At 42.7% G+C, this 14,493-nt stretch overlaps 3 protein-coding genes across 3 annotated transcripts; 1 reads left to right on the top strand and 2 right to left on the bottom strand.

The window, feature by feature from the left end:
• Positions 1-1,352: 1,352 nt before the first annotated feature.
• Positions 1,353-3,440, bottom strand: surf2 (surfeit 2). Its single transcript, XM_079178617.1, has 6 exons — positions 3,290-3,440; positions 3,016-3,167; positions 2,778-2,881; positions 2,122-2,307; positions 1,822-1,955; positions 1,353-1,712 (listed from the first exon to the last, which is right to left on the bottom strand). Exons 1-6 carry the CDS (start codon positions 3,362-3,364, stop codon positions 1,623-1,625), a joined length of 741 nt encoding a protein of 246 aa, XP_079034743.1. The 5' UTR covers positions 3,365-3,440; the 3' UTR covers positions 1,353-1,622.
• Positions 3,441-4,073: 633 nt separating this feature from the next.
• On the top strand, positions 4,074-5,869 carry bbln (bublin coiled coil protein). The gene is made up of 2 exons (XM_079179644.1): positions 4,074-4,291; positions 4,959-5,869. Exons 1-2 carry the CDS (start codon positions 4,213-4,215, stop codon positions 5,198-5,200), a joined length of 321 nt encoding a protein of 106 aa, XP_079035770.1. The 5' UTR covers positions 4,074-4,212; the 3' UTR covers positions 5,201-5,869.
• A 1,720-nt stretch (positions 5,870-7,589) lies between these two features.
• ciz1a (cdkn1a interacting zinc finger protein 1a) lies at positions 7,590-13,625 on the bottom strand (the record flags this gene model as incomplete). The annotated part of the gene is made up of 17 exons (XM_079179296.1): positions 13,487-13,625; positions 12,827-13,072; positions 11,912-12,033; positions 11,533-11,771; positions 10,980-11,097; positions 10,800-10,887; positions 10,593-10,705; positions 10,381-10,460; positions 9,971-10,165; positions 9,723-9,853; positions 9,527-9,620; positions 9,322-9,435; positions 9,121-9,228; positions 8,895-8,973; positions 8,672-8,793; positions 8,035-8,550; positions 7,590-7,631 (listed from the first exon to the last, which is right to left on the bottom strand). The coding sequence occupies exons 2-17, from the start codon at positions 12,997-12,999 to the stop codon at positions 7,590-7,592; spliced, it is 2,334 nt and encodes a 777-aa protein (XP_079035422.1). The 5' UTR covers positions 13,000-13,072; positions 13,487-13,625.
• Between the last annotated feature and the right edge of the window lie 868 nt (positions 13,626-14,493).

Consider the following 14,493-nt stretch of genomic DNA (forward strand, 5'->3'; position numbering starts at 1 on the left):
AAGTATACGTTTTTTTAAATTTATAATTCTTGACTACTTGCATTTTCTTTTCTCTTACTGTGTTTGTTGTTATGCACCATTATATTAACGCACCTTCTTTATTATGTGTGTAACCAACTTGACAATAAACCTGGTTGTCAAGCATTCAAATTATGATTATTATGAATATATCAGAATTTGAATGTGTAAATGAATGAACAAATAGATGCCAGTCCTTTTCACACAGTAGGAAGCAGCTGTAGCCTTTAAACACAGAAACTTAATGCTCACACTTTGTTTAATTTCTACAACTTGCCAAAAAAATCAATAGATGAATAATAACTTTACGGAAAACCATAAGTGTCTTGGTAACGTGTTGGGGAAGCGTCATTTCTCTGACACTCTGGAGGTGAGAACAAGATGTTCCCTCATTCGGGGTTTTGATGATGATGATGATGGTAATCACTGTCTAACACGTCTGTTCCCAAATCCCCATACTTAAGGTGTACAGTTGAAATTATGTGAATATAAAAGCCACAGCATACATTTCAAATCATTTTCATTCTCAACCTGTTGATTAGTGCATCGTCTTTTTGGTAGAGAGAGAACTCCTTTTGTCGTCTGCAGAGGTCAAATCACTTTATCAATTTAACTTATTTTTAGTTTATTAACTTTTTGCCTTCAGCTAATTAAAAAAGCCTCGTAGCTTACTCAGAGATATTTGGCTGCTGGTGATGATATTGGTGTGAAGATGATATGTGAAGGGAAAATGGGATGGAGGTGTAAAAAGAGGCCTCATGGCTTGTTAACTGTGGAGCCCGAAGACACAGAACAAGTCTTTAAACGTGTGTACGCCGCGGTTGGCCAAGCAGAAGAACAGTAATGATATATGCTGAATGTTTTTCTCAGACGGAATCTGTCCATCCTGGGTGAAAACGTTTACTGTCGCATTGGAAGAGCCGTTATCATAAAAGCCTCTTGACAGTCCCGTCAAGAAGCTGCCATCATTTCTGATATAGCTGTGAAAACTGTTTGCCAGCCACATCAGCAGCAGTTACCTACTGCAGCAGAGTCGGGTGGTTGTTTTTCATGCTGTACCTTCAGCTACTATATAATCTATCAGTATGGACTAGATAGTCCTGTGTGAGAAATGTCTACACCCCATAAGTAATTATGTATGCAATAGATATACTAAATGTAGATGCATGTCAGGCTACATTTCTTTCTTGTAAAATTGACAAATTAAAAAATGTTTTTGTATAAATAGTACTTCTCTTGACATAGTTTCCGTTTGTAAAGGTCTGTCTTACTTTTTATCCATTTTATGCTTATTATGGTAAAAAAACAACCAAAAAAACAACAATGTTTGCAGATCCAAATTGAGTTGTATTTTATACTCGCACACATGGACAAACCAGACAATACTTATCCAGTCAACGTTATGTCACATAAACCAGCCTCTTTGGAACATTGTAACATCACAACTTGGCAAACTGACAATCTTTCATATGCTGAATATATGAAAACTCTACTGGATGTTCACCAGGTCAGGCTGGCTCAGACAGGAATACTACTCCAAACTAGAAGTTGCTCTCTGACAAATTACCAGTTATAAAAATACTGTATGAATGCGGCTTTGCTTTTTACTTTCCATTTGCAATTCTTTCGTGTCTCTTACGCCCTGATTTCCAGTTGCTTTTTCTGAATTTCTTCTGTAAACCACCGCCCTGTACCTGAAAGACATAAATATGATATATGTCAGTCATGGAAATATACGTTTCATAGGTGCCATCTATTTTCATCGATTCCACATGAAAAATGTGATTTCATATTAATACAGACCTTCTTCCGTTTCTGCTGCACCTGCTTATCCACCTCCATTTCCTCCTCTTCATCTGTCTTGAAGTCATCTTCCTCCACCTTTCCGTCATCCGCCATGCTTTCTTCAGCCTCACTTTTTACAGTGAACATAGTCGCTGTGGAAACACATGGCACAGTAAAATCAAGCTGCTTTTCTACAAGTAACTCTTCTGACGGATAAATTCACTTGGTTTTGCCCGGAGCGAACCATCATGACATGCAGTCGAGACATAATAAAAAGTGCACAGAGATGTCTGCAGTGTGTGTGCTTGGGATACTGACCAGGGTAGAGGTCACTCATGCTGTCTTCTGAGTCGCTGTGGCCCTCGTCGCTGGATGAGGGTTCCCACGAGTTACTCCCCTGTTTTGAGGGCTTCCCCCGACTGACCTCTTCTCTGGGCTCTTTGTGCCTTTTCTGTTTCAGTCTGGCTGGAACGAAATCTATCCCTTGCTTCACACACTCTTCATCTAGAGCAGGAATGAGACAGTCGTGTCAGGGATCGAGTTGACAGTGTGAATTGTCCAACATATCTGCGGTGGACATGGACTGCATCGTGATAATACTGATGGAACATTGTAAGGGTTTCCGATCTGGGTGATAAAACAACCGTATAGCTTCATGAAGACTGCTGTTAAGTAATATTATCATGGAGAAAAAAAAAGAACTGAAGCAATACTACATGTCCATCGGTATGAAATCAAATCTATGTGACTTGATAACTTTTAAAAAAAATAAATCAGAAAATATGTTTGAAAATGTTCAGCCGGAGCTGAAACCATGGATATAACATTATTTAATCAACAGATATACACGAGATAGCTATGATTTCCTTCCTGAATGGTGAGTATCACACACAAAGTCCATGTGATTTGGGCCTTAGGTAGTAAAAAAAACCAAAAACAAAGTGCCATGCATGTAGAATAAGAAATGCACTGACATTTGGAGAGGGCCTTCTTGAAGCGTTTCCCGTTGACATGTCTCAGGACATGATGTGGCTGCCGGTTGAGGTGTCTGAGGGTCAGCTTACAGAAGAGCTGCTTGCTGGAAAACAGACAAGAGACAATTACACAAGTTCAGACTAGCTTCACACATTCAGCCCATTGTGTCATTTCCTGAACAAGCATCGCAAGTGAGATAAGGAAGGTGTCTCTCATGCAAAGTGAGAGTCTCCTTACGGTTGTTTCGAGCTTGGCACAACGTGAGGTTCATACTGGCTGTAGTTGAACTCTGCTGCTACACTCAGTTTCTCATATTTCTTCCCTTTAGTGAAATTCTGTAGCTCCGCCAGGTTGCATGGAAGCTCGTGGCCATTCAGAGTACATTTGATCTGAAAATGAAAACAAACAATTTAGATGACCATGTAGCCAGTACGTGGCTCGCGTGATAAACTAGCAATACGGCTAGCACAACAGTGCGTTTCGTGTAATGTGATGTTTTTAGCTCGCTGACCCTTTTGTCGTCTGTAAGCTGGAGAAAAGGGTGGTTACGAAGAAATGCGTTGAGGTCAGCGGGTAATTCGTCCATTGCGTAAAAACACTTCAAAATAGACTTTTCAGTGTGTTGATCAGGCCCATCCGTACAGGAAATGACTACACGTGGGTCGTTGGCGCAGACTCTGTTGCATGATATGTTAGCGCCATCCACCGACCAAAGGAAGGAAGGTCAGTTTAAACGAAATGTTCAAACAACACCCCGAGTAACGTTAAAGCTTGGGGTTTACAGTAATGCTCACAGGGAAACTAATTAACTAAGTAGCAAACTAGTATTATATAACTGAATACAATACATCTGCTGCTATAGCACAGACCCGTCAATGCATGCGGTATCTGACGCTATTGTGACAATAAACTGAGTAAGTTCAAGTGACGATAGAGTGCAAAAATAAACTTTAATTGGTTTATGTCAGGCGCTGACAAGTCAGCTGACTGACATCAGCTGACAGCTCGGAATTAGAGATCAGAAAAACTACAGAAGGCCCACTCTGGTCGTGTTTTCAGGACTTTCACTTAAAATGAAAATGTTAACTATATCTGAAAAAAGAGCATTAGTAGTAGTAACATAAACCAACGTTTTGAAGATTATTTGAGGTGTAGGATTTAGGATATGTTCACCACTACCCGTCGTGATTTCTGTACAGAGTGACTGCTCTTCTCACTATCAGACATATCTTTGCTGATCATTTAAAGTCACGCCCACATATTTCCCAGGATGCACCACTTCAGTAAACAAACACCTGACGTTAACCAATGACAACAAGTCAAGCTAGCTAGCTAGCTAGCACCGTTGGAGACTTCCTCTTTGAGTCTGTAGATTTGTCCAAACTGTCTGAAAAATAACCTTTAAGTAGATATTTAATATTGAGTTTGTTGATCATGTCTGGACCAAATGGAGATCCAAACATCTCAATGGACGATGGTATTATCAGCGACGAAGATGAGTTCGAGGACGAAGGTATAATGCGCTAATGTGTATAACGTAAATTATAATAGTAACGTTATTACAGTGAGATCCTCTTGCGATCAGATTCAGTGTGCTAGTTTAGTAATGTTTGGTCAGTAAAGTCACAATCCAGAAGCAGTATGTTAGAGCATCACACCTTGACTTCATGTCACATGACACTGACTTTGAGTTAATTTGAATTTCTGAATGAAATGTTACATTTAAGATTATGCGTATATTGTATATCTGCCCTAGTAATAATATAACAGGCACAAGTAATTGTGGAGTGTATTCAAGATTTATCTCCTAACAATTCTGTTTTTCTGCGTTTCACCTTGAGATCCTTGTTCAAATCCTCAAATTCTTGATTTAAGTAACTTCTGTAGAAATTAGACGTTAATTCTTTTTCGAAATGCTGATGTATCAGCAAGCTTCTGTATGCTTTTAACGGCCTTAAAAATCAGTATTAGTCCACTTGTGTTATTTTTAAATACACATATGCAGTAATATCTTAACATGGGTTAAATCAACTCTAATTTTGAGATGTCATGCTTGAGACACATGAGGATACAATTTATGTTTACAATCAGCACTGAAGACTAGAAACGCTTTACTCTGCAAGAAAAGCTTTTTACTCTGCCTGACAGAAATGACTGATCTCTCTGCTGCATATCCACAGAGTACGAAGCCATCAACTCCACGCTCGATCAGATTAACTCCTATCTCGATGACCTGGAGGATCGGAATGATTCGCTTAATGGAAAACTGCACGAACTATTGGAGTCAAACCGGGAAGCCAGGCTGGAGTTCAGGACCCAACTGCTCGGCTCCCAGACTCAGGAGCAGCCTTGTCCTGCAGACGGGGATTCCTCCGCCTCCAGCAAGGAAGACCTGAATAAAGACGATGGGGACTGCAAATGAGTGATGAGGGGGGGCTGAGTTAATCAAAATACAGGGATGGAAATATTTAGATGACTCAACTTGATCTGCAGTTATTAATGCCTATCTGATTCTTCTTCCTCTTCTCCATCAGCAGATGTGACCTCATGTTTTTCTCCTTTTGTTGAACTGTGATGTGCTGATGTTTGGATCCTAAAGCAGATTGAAGTCTCTAGCAGCTTCTTACACAAGCTGCACACCACCTGGGACCATTACAGTGAAATCTAAGTCGCATATGTTGATTGTGAATCTGTGACCCTATAGTTCCAAGTGCGACATCATGAGAGCAAATTGTAAAGCCAGGATGAAATGAGACATTTAATAACAATGACCTATATAACATTCCTCGAGAGTGGACCATGATCTTAAGAATCTGTCGAACTTCTTTGTAGTGTGCTGATCCGTTTGGTGTCGACGTTCAGCTTTGTAATAGCTGTAGCCTCTGTTAGTCTCTGTTCCTGTTTGATTCATCCCAAAAAGTAAATGTGCAATACTACAGATGTCTACTAGTGTATTAGGTTTGATCTGCAGCATGACTTTAAATCTTGTTTATTAACCAGTTGAGGATAAGTGAGCCGATACGTGTTTGTGTAAGTTAAAATGAACTCAATCAAGTGTGGGAATTATCAGACATTTTAATATAAATTAAAATGACCCCCCCCCCCCCCCCCCCCCAAAAAAAAAAAAACAGAAAACAAAAATCCCAAAATACATACAACTTCCAGCAGTTAGAAAACAACACCTGTTTGTTCATCTCAATGTAGTCAGTAGCTGAATAAAAATACAATAAGAAACATACAGCTTTGTTTACGTGTCCTCTTTGCTCTCCTCTGCTCTCAAAGTAGCTTCACGTCCTCGTTCCCTTCAGACAGAACGTGACGCGGTACTAATCACGTGACCGTCGCCACTCTTGAGTTTCCACATGCATCCGCCAACCACTTGTGTGGTTTAAAATATCCTTCTCTAGTATGGAGGAATGAAATGTGTCCAGAACAGCACACCGGCCTTGTGGCTGCTGAAATGTTGGAACTATAGATCTGCGTTTGTAGAATCTGTGACCAAGATAATCTACTGTGTGAGACTGCTGAGTCAGCCTCGGATTCCATTTATCCAGTGTATATAGCAAACTAAACATTAAGAAGAAAAGAAAAACACACAATGGTCAATTTGAAGAAACAAGCAACTACCACTAAGAGCATCGTCAGTCAATGAAAATTAAAGCAACTTTTTTTTTTTTAAATATACCTGCCTTGATTGACAAGCTTTCAAATTTCAAAACAAGAAAAATGCACACGATGCAGCTTTTTGCGCTGAATATCATTTTAGTTTAACATTATAATGAATACAAGGGTTTCTTTTCCATTGTGCGCAGATGTAAAAGTGTTTTTTTTTAGACATTTTGCTGCTCAACACTATATTCAGCTCCTACAGTTCGAATCCAAAACACATTTTAAACATTTAATTATACAAAAAAAAAAAAAAGTCCAATTGCTGGCTATCTTTCAGTGAGAAGGCCACAACTATTGTGCACCAAACACGACATCAACTGGAACCCAAAAATGTCCAAAAATGAAACGGATAATGAGATGCCTTTGAACAGAGCTGAGATCAGCATTTCTGAACACTCGAGCCAAAGTCCCCTCCGAAAACTTCCTTTAAACCAGCTGCTCTAATACTTCAATCGGTCTCATTCTACATCTCAGCTCGCTAAAAGCATGTGCTAATGTAAGCAATGTTGAAAATGTCTCCACGTGTAGGTGACATTACGTTAATGATCGTTCATCTAGCTAGCTAGAGAATTAGCAAATCTGACAATCAGCAATCTGATCCTTGAGGACACCAGGGTGGGCTTTGTGGGGAGCCAGTTGCACAGACCAGTAGATAGAAGATCTAAGCAAATTCCAGCTATCTAATAGTTAATTAGTATCATAGAAAGTAATAACCAGATTTTCAATTGCAGATGGGGGTAACCTAAAAATAATAATATGGATTTCTCATATTTCCCTTTTTCTTGCGTGTTTACAAACCTCATGTCATACTACACCCTAAATACTGTATGAATTAAATCTGAATTTAGCTTCTATAATTTTACATCAGTGTGACCCAATCCCATTCTACTTGAATACAGTATTATTGTGGTGGTGTACTGCTTTAAAAAAAAAAATAATTAAAAGAAAATGTTATTTTAGGCAACATTAATGCAGTTTTTACGAATTAGTACAAATTGGATGGACATGGTTTGTTGTGAGCTACATCTACTTATGTTACAATGATGTCATTCTAAAGGTGAGGCTGGAGATCATACAACTCAAGATCAACACTTCTCTCACCGGGAGCCATTATTAATATACTTACCCCCCCCATCACTGATTCAACATGTACGCGACAGCCGGCTGGTGTTAAATTTCCCACCCTGGGAGAGCATCAAATAAGAAGTTCTGTTACACCGTGATGTACCATCGCTCTTCCTATTTGTTGGTGTGTGTGTGTGTGTGCGCGCTTAGTTCAGACTTTCCAACATGGAGAGAGGCAGGGCTGTTCACTTCTTGGTTTCATGAAAGCACCTCTTTGAATATCGACACATCCTGTCCTAAGGGTTCCCACTCTTTCCACATCTCATCTCTGACTCAGCGTCTGTTTGTGGCCCTCCCTGACCTGCGTTTGGGTGTGATTTTTGCCTTCTTTTTTCCTGGGACAGGGGGAGCTTCCTTCACCCCCTCCTCGTCCTCCTCCTCCTCCTTCACCTCCTCTTCCACATTCTCCTCCTTCTCCTTCATCACCACCTCCTCCTCCTCCTTCTCCTCCCCCTTCACCACCTCCTCCCCCTCCTTCTCCTTCTTCTCCTCCTCCTCCTTCTCCTCCTCCTCCTCCTCCTCCTCCTCCTCCTCCTCTACATGAGCATCCTCAACAACAGCTGCTGGCTCTGGTTCTGGTTCTGGCTCCTCTCTGCCACCAGCGGGCAGCTCAGCCGGACTCTCCAGACCCACAGGGACCTGGGATGTGCTCTCTTCCTCCTTGCAGTGGAGGCCGAGCTCTTGGTCCGTGTTGCCCGTGCTGGTCACTGAGGTGCCGATTAAGTCCTGGGAGTTTTGGTCAGGTTCCGCTTGTTCCTCCCGTTGCTGGGTTTCCGTCTGCACGTCCACTCGGCTGAGTGCAACGACAGGCTGCATGGAGTTCAGGTTCGTCACTAAACCGGCGTCATCGGAGAGGGAATTTTCCACCGAACAGTCTGTGCTGGTTCCCGTTACAGGCCTGAGACTGTCTGCAGCGAGGAGAGACTCTCTGGAAGACTCAACAGCTTCACTCTTTTGACTCAGCAACTCTCTGTACTTCTGAGAAGAACAAAGCATACGAAAATACGGCAAATTTAATATAATATAATGTGTAACTCCTCAAGGATAACGCACATTGATGCACCGAAACGTCACATTCAAACGTTCATCAAACACCAACCTTGAGGTTCTCAAAGTGCTTCATTGTTTTGCAGTGGGCGTGCAGGGCAGAAGAGTCAAAGTGATAAAACTTGTTGCAGAGTCTGCAGATGAAACCTGCAACTGGAACAAAAAAACTGGACCCTGCGGTAAAAGGAATTCAAGAAGTTGGCGCTAAATCCAAACAACGATGACATGCAGGGAGACAACAAAATCAAATATTCAGCAATCTGGAGTTCACTCACCGTAGACTGTGTTAGCGTCGTACAGCTCATCACTGGCCATGTCCTTTAAAGTCACTTCTTTAAGGCAGGACCAGTCCTCCTGTAGCAGGTCACCAGAGACACAATAAACAACTATACGATAACAAATGCACCAACTATGAGTACTAAGTGTTATTCACTGGCCATTAAATGCATATACAGTCAGTTGTCTCATTGGAGGGAATTACAAAGAACAAATGATATGCACCTGTTCGTTCAGTCTTTCCTTCTCCATCTCGCTGCACTCCAACTCATCCAATGAGAAGCCGTCTGTGTCCAGCTTGCCTAAAGCCCCACAGCCCTCCTGTTCCTGGAGCTAGTGAACAGCAGCGAGTTCAGCATGAATATTTGATTTCATCTTAATTGCTTGTTGTGTCGTGGTTTTAAAAATCACAATGAACACAGATACCTTCTCCACTTTCTGCCTGTGCTCCTGGGACTGCAAGTGCTCCACAAAGATCTGGGAGGTCCTGAAGTGTTTCTTGCAGACGGTGCAGGAGGAGATGGCTGTTCTGCTGGCCAGCTGAGGAGAGATGAAGAGATCGTTGCGGATTATTCGCGTCGTAAAGCTTCCTGAACTCCACATTTAAAACCGTGTCAGTGAGCGGCTTTACTTTGTGCTCCTCGGTGTGTCGGTGGTCCGTGATGCTACTGGTGAAGTGGGTGTGACAGGTGGCACACCAGTGCTTCGAGTCCGCCCTCTTTTCTCTGCAGGAAACATAGACGAACATTAGTTGTAATTATTATTATTATTATGGGAGAATAACAAAAAACACAAAGCAAATGCATATTTGTGAGTGTCGAACGGACCCGTCTTTGTTTGCTTCCTGTAGAGTCTCCTGCACTCGGGGCAGCAGGGTGACCAGACAAGCATTGCTCATGTGTTGGATCTCCATCATCCTCTGCTGGTGGGAAACACTGTTCATGTGACTCCTGAAGTTCTGAAAAAATAAGAAAGAAGAGTTAAATCAATTTGCCACATTCCCAGCAACTATTCACCCCCCCAAATAGACCTAATTCCACCATCTCCTATGTATCTTGATGTGTGTGCAACCTACTTGCTGGTTGTAGCAGGTAATGCTGCAGAGATAGCAGTAGAACTTGTTGTTGCCCTCCGCTACACCCTCCTCTTCTTCCTCCTGGTTCTCGGGTGAAGCCAGAGGGGCGTCTTTGCCGTGTGGCATCTCCTCTGACAGCAAGTCATCTTCACTCAGCTTGGCAGACGGGGACGGGGCCGACAAGCAGCTGTGCACCTACAGAGAGGTCCCAAACCACAACTTCATCCAGTGTCATACATTTATTTAACAGAGATATGACGGAGATATATACACAGTTACACAGAGAGATTGACAAATACTGGCAACCGGCATTGACCCACCATTGTGATTTGGTTACTTCTAAATCTATCATTTAGTGTTAACTGTATTTTGTCCATGACCTGACCATCCTAAATAAAGGCTCCTCTCACCTCAGCAGCGCTGCTCTCCTCTAGTGCCTCCATAACATCTGATCCCCCCGTGGAGCATCTTTCTTCCAGAAGGATGCAGTCTGGGAAAAGAAGAAACGCGTATTACAGCGAGTTCTCATCTCAACTGACCGAAACTACTCTACATTTAGATTAAATTACAGCTTAATGAAAGTATTTCCACCCATCTACTCGAGGTTCCTGTGGGTTTTTACCTCCAGGCTGGCTGTCCTCACCGTCGCTGTTACACTCAAAAGACGGAATTTCCCCGTCTGCATCTGCAATGGTGATGGTCTCAGTACCACATTGTTCTTCGGGTTCCTCTGACCTGAGAGGAAAACAGCAGAATAATTTCAGGTTGTTTGAGGCGGTGTCAAGACTTTCTAGCAGAACTATCACAGCTATAGAAATGTTCTCTCTACCCATCTGTCCTCTGCTTCTTGACTACAGGTTCTTCAAGTTGCTCCTCGAAGGGCTGTGTGGATTCATCCACTCCCTCTACAGCACCGTCTGTGGGTAGAAAAGATGAAAAAGAGTCACACATGACATTCATCACCGTAACCTATAGGCATGTTCCAGTGCTTGTTGGAGTGCAGCGCTACCTGTTTCAGCCTTGTCGGTGGCTTCATTGGTGCTGCTGGCTGCTGGTTGCTCGTCTGTGCTCCCTGCTGCCATCTGCTCGCTGTCTCTCTTCCTGTCTGGCTGGCGAGCTGCAGTGTCCTACACAAGGAGACGGACAACGGGATTACAAATATTCATCCGCGTCTGAGATAAAGATGCAGCTTAGAGGAATCAACAAAAGCACCAATCACAGACAATTAGGATTTATGCTCCTATCAATTAGCTCAGAAAATGTAAACTCGAGACATATTTAGATTGATTTTCATGTCCAATCATCTGTCCACAACCAAAGTATTCTGTATGAATATATATACATGTTTTCATATCCAACACAGTCGTAAATTCTGATGTTCTTTGAGTGGGCTACATTAAAATCACCTTCAATCACGGTGAGCACATTTCCACTGCTTCTGATTGAGTCAATCAAACCTTGTTGCATTTGTCAAATTGTATTACAATCCTAGTGCAGCGTAATAGCTTGACAGAACACCTACACAGTGATTATAATCAATATAATGGTGCTGTTGTAATTACTGCGGAGGTGCTGGAAGAGGAGGAGGAGGAGGCTGCGGTGGTGGTGGTGCTAGTGCTGGTGTTGTTATTGTTATTGTAGTAGCGGGCATGCTGGTGATACTGTCGAGCACCCGGGTATCCCATCATGGGGGACTTGATGGCCATCCCCATGGGAACTGGCCCGAGCAGAGACGACCTGGACCCGGGGGTGAAGAACTGACGAAACTGCTGTCCCCCCATCCTGAAGCCCCGCATGTTACCTACATGAAAGCAAAGCATGGAACAGGCACGCGAGTGAGGACAAACATAAGCAAACAAAACATTATAAGCCCTTGAAAGATGGACGTTCGTTTATGATTTCTAGATGCTGCTGTCTTTTTCACTATAATCCAAACCATACCCTGCATCTGTTGCATCAGTAGGGCCCCCTGCAGCATGGGATTGGGGGCCATGATGGCAGTCTGGGTTGCCTGGCAGAGGTTGACCATCCTGGGGGGAGGAGCTGCCTGGGAAGGAATAGATCTGCACAACAAATAAACAAGAGTAAATACAAAATATCGCATAATTTCTCAAGAAATAACCTCACACAAAACGGCTAAAGACACACACACACACACACACACGTTCGGCCAAATTATCCTTTTTACGAACCGGGAATTTTACTTGACACATCTGTACCATTTTGAGATGAGCTGAAATCCTAATGTAGAAAAACACCAAGTGAAAAGCCAAATGACTTGACACACATGTTCTCTTAAACACTAGCTGTCCGTGATATTATTCTTGATTATGATGATTAAGTGTAACGGTAACGGCTCTGATATGGATTAGCCTTCATCAGACGTCACTTTCCTTCTATATTAGCATTAGCTCAAAGCCTATTTTAAGTACAAAAGAGTTGGACAGTAATCTGGGAATTAAGTGCTTTATATGATCTGCACTTTATCAACACTACCTTTGGGCAGGCGAGATAACAGAGCATGACAATAGCCCAATGTTTCTGTATAAGGATACACATAACACTGTTTGACAATAACAAACATTTCTTCAAGCTTCTTGCTCCTTTGTTTACCTCACAGATACAACAATAACAAATCACAGCCTAGACTGTCCGCCCCTAAACCAATAGACTACTTCATAGGCAAGCTGTCCAAATATCCAAGTTGAATGAACATATAAAGCACACCTAAGCATTTTCAGTCGCCCCAGGACTCGTACTGTCCTGTCATGTGTTGTTGTGGCCAGCCTTTAAAGCTCAGCTACTCACACATCTCAGGGCCCTGCCTGATCCCCGGTCTCGAGTTAACACGCTTACCGCTGTGCCTGGTGGTGATGGTGGCCAACATGGTGCCCGGGAGGCGGCTGAGGTGGAGGAGGCGGAGGCTGCTGCTGGAAAAGTTGTTGTAGCTGCCGCAGGTGCTGGTGAAACTGTTGCTGTTGTTGTTGTTGCTGCTGCTGCTGCTGCTGATGGATGTGTGGATTGAACATTACGGGCTTTAAATTTCCTCCGCGAGGAGACGGACCAACAGCTGTGTTTGACGGTCCTTAAAATAAAATACACCTGGATGGAAGGGAACAAAACGGTGTATGATTATGTGCCCCGTTATCTTTATTGTAAAGACAAATTCAATAACAGTGCGCACCTCACGAGACAACAGGTCTCTCTCACATATTCGTTATGTCAACTAACGTTAGCTACTGCTAGCAAGTGCGCTAACAACAATTTACTTTCTTTGTTTGCTTAGCTGATTTAAATCGCTTCACTCGGTTACCCAACTTGATTGAGAGACCGGCATGTTATTCTAGTTGTTATTTAGTGACAGTGAATGAACAAGCTAACACCTGCTGTGAAATGAAAGAAGCTACATTAGCTACAGTACCTGAACCCAACAAGTTAGCTTAGCACAGCACCGAACTAGCTAGCTAAGTCGCAGCTAAACCTGCTGCGCCTCCTCGGGTACTTTCTACAATTTACCTTTAGCCACGGTTGTTACGACGTACTTCTCAAAGAGTAAAGTGGCGATTCTTGATGATTATCCAACCAAAAGCAAACCGCAAGGTTCAATACGTGTTCTCGGTCCCGATGCAACTCGCATAAAGCAGAAACCCCCAACCAGCGTCCCCAGTGTAGTGAAGTCAGTGCACACTGTCGCCCCCTGGTGGTGGTCTGGGGAACTGAAAATGCTTGACGTCTGTCTCATAAATGTAGATTTTAATATATATATATAATTTAACACGGCCAGTGTTTCATTGTCAAACACCACTGGCCTTGGGAATTTAATAAAATTTAGTATTTTCAAGGTTCTAAATTGTACATTACATTATCTCGGCGTGTTTGTTTTCGCAACTTTAAAGATAGATATATAGATAGATAGATATATAGTTATATAGATAGATAGATAGATAGATAGATAAAAGCACAGGCTATAGTGAATTATAAAAACAAACACACACAATGCTGTAGAGTGCCCCCTGGCCTCTCCTCGCGGTGCTAACAGATTCAGCACCATGGACAGATCTCTACATATTAAATACTGGATGTCAAATTTCCCATCTCCATGCACCTTTCTAATTAAAACAAAGGTGTTAACTAAAGAGTCTCAATGAAACAAGACCCTAAAGTGTGGCTTCCTGTAAACAGAACAATTTGACAGGCAACTATACAGTGAAAGTACTCCAGTGCCACACCACCGAGCGGTGCGCGTGGAGAACTGCAGAGGTCTCTCCTGGGAAAATACAAGAGATCATCCTCCCCTCCCCTGCTGCGCTCGGTGGAGAGGAGTGCAAGCTATACATGCTCGGCGGTGGAGAGAGAGTCCCGTAGCTGTTATCTGACACACCGAGGAGGCGCAGTCAATGAGGGGGCAAACAGAAAAGTGAGCGCAGTCCAAAAAAAACACCGCCCTCTAAACGCGAGATTGGCGAGGAGGGAAACATAAGAACTACATCCTTCCCTGCTCCGACAAGGGAGATACACTTGCA

This window comes from Pholis gunnellus (assembly GCF_910591455.1).
Source record: "Pholis gunnellus genome assembly, chromosome: 18".
In the NCBI taxonomy this organism is placed as follows: domain Eukaryota; kingdom Metazoa; phylum Chordata; class Actinopteri; order Perciformes; family Pholidae; genus Pholis; species Pholis gunnellus.

What these genes read in the sequence shown, in the direction of transcription:
- surf2 (XM_079178617.1), bottom strand. Translation starts at nt 3,364, where the DNA reads ATGGACGAATTACCCGCTGACCTCAACGCATTTCTTCGTAACCACCCT. An exon ending in AGCTTACAGACGACAAAAGG is followed by an intron (nt 3,168 to 3,289) that starts GTCAGCGAGCTA and finishes TTTCATTTTCAG; the next exon opens with ATCAAATGTACTCTGAATGG. An exon ending in CAAGAAGGCCCTCTCCAAAT is followed by an intron (nt 2,308 to 2,777) that starts GTCAGTGCATTT and finishes TTCCTGCTCTAG; the next exon opens with ATGAAGAGTGTGTGAAGCAA.
- bbln (XM_079179644.1), top strand. Translation starts at nt 4,213, where the DNA reads ATGTCTGGACCAAATGGAGATCCAAACATCTCAATGGACGATGGTATT. An exon ending in AGATGAGTTCGAGGACGAAG is followed by an intron (nt 4,292 to 4,958) that starts GTATAATGCGCT and finishes GCATATCCACAG; the next exon opens with AGTACGAAGCCATCAACTCC.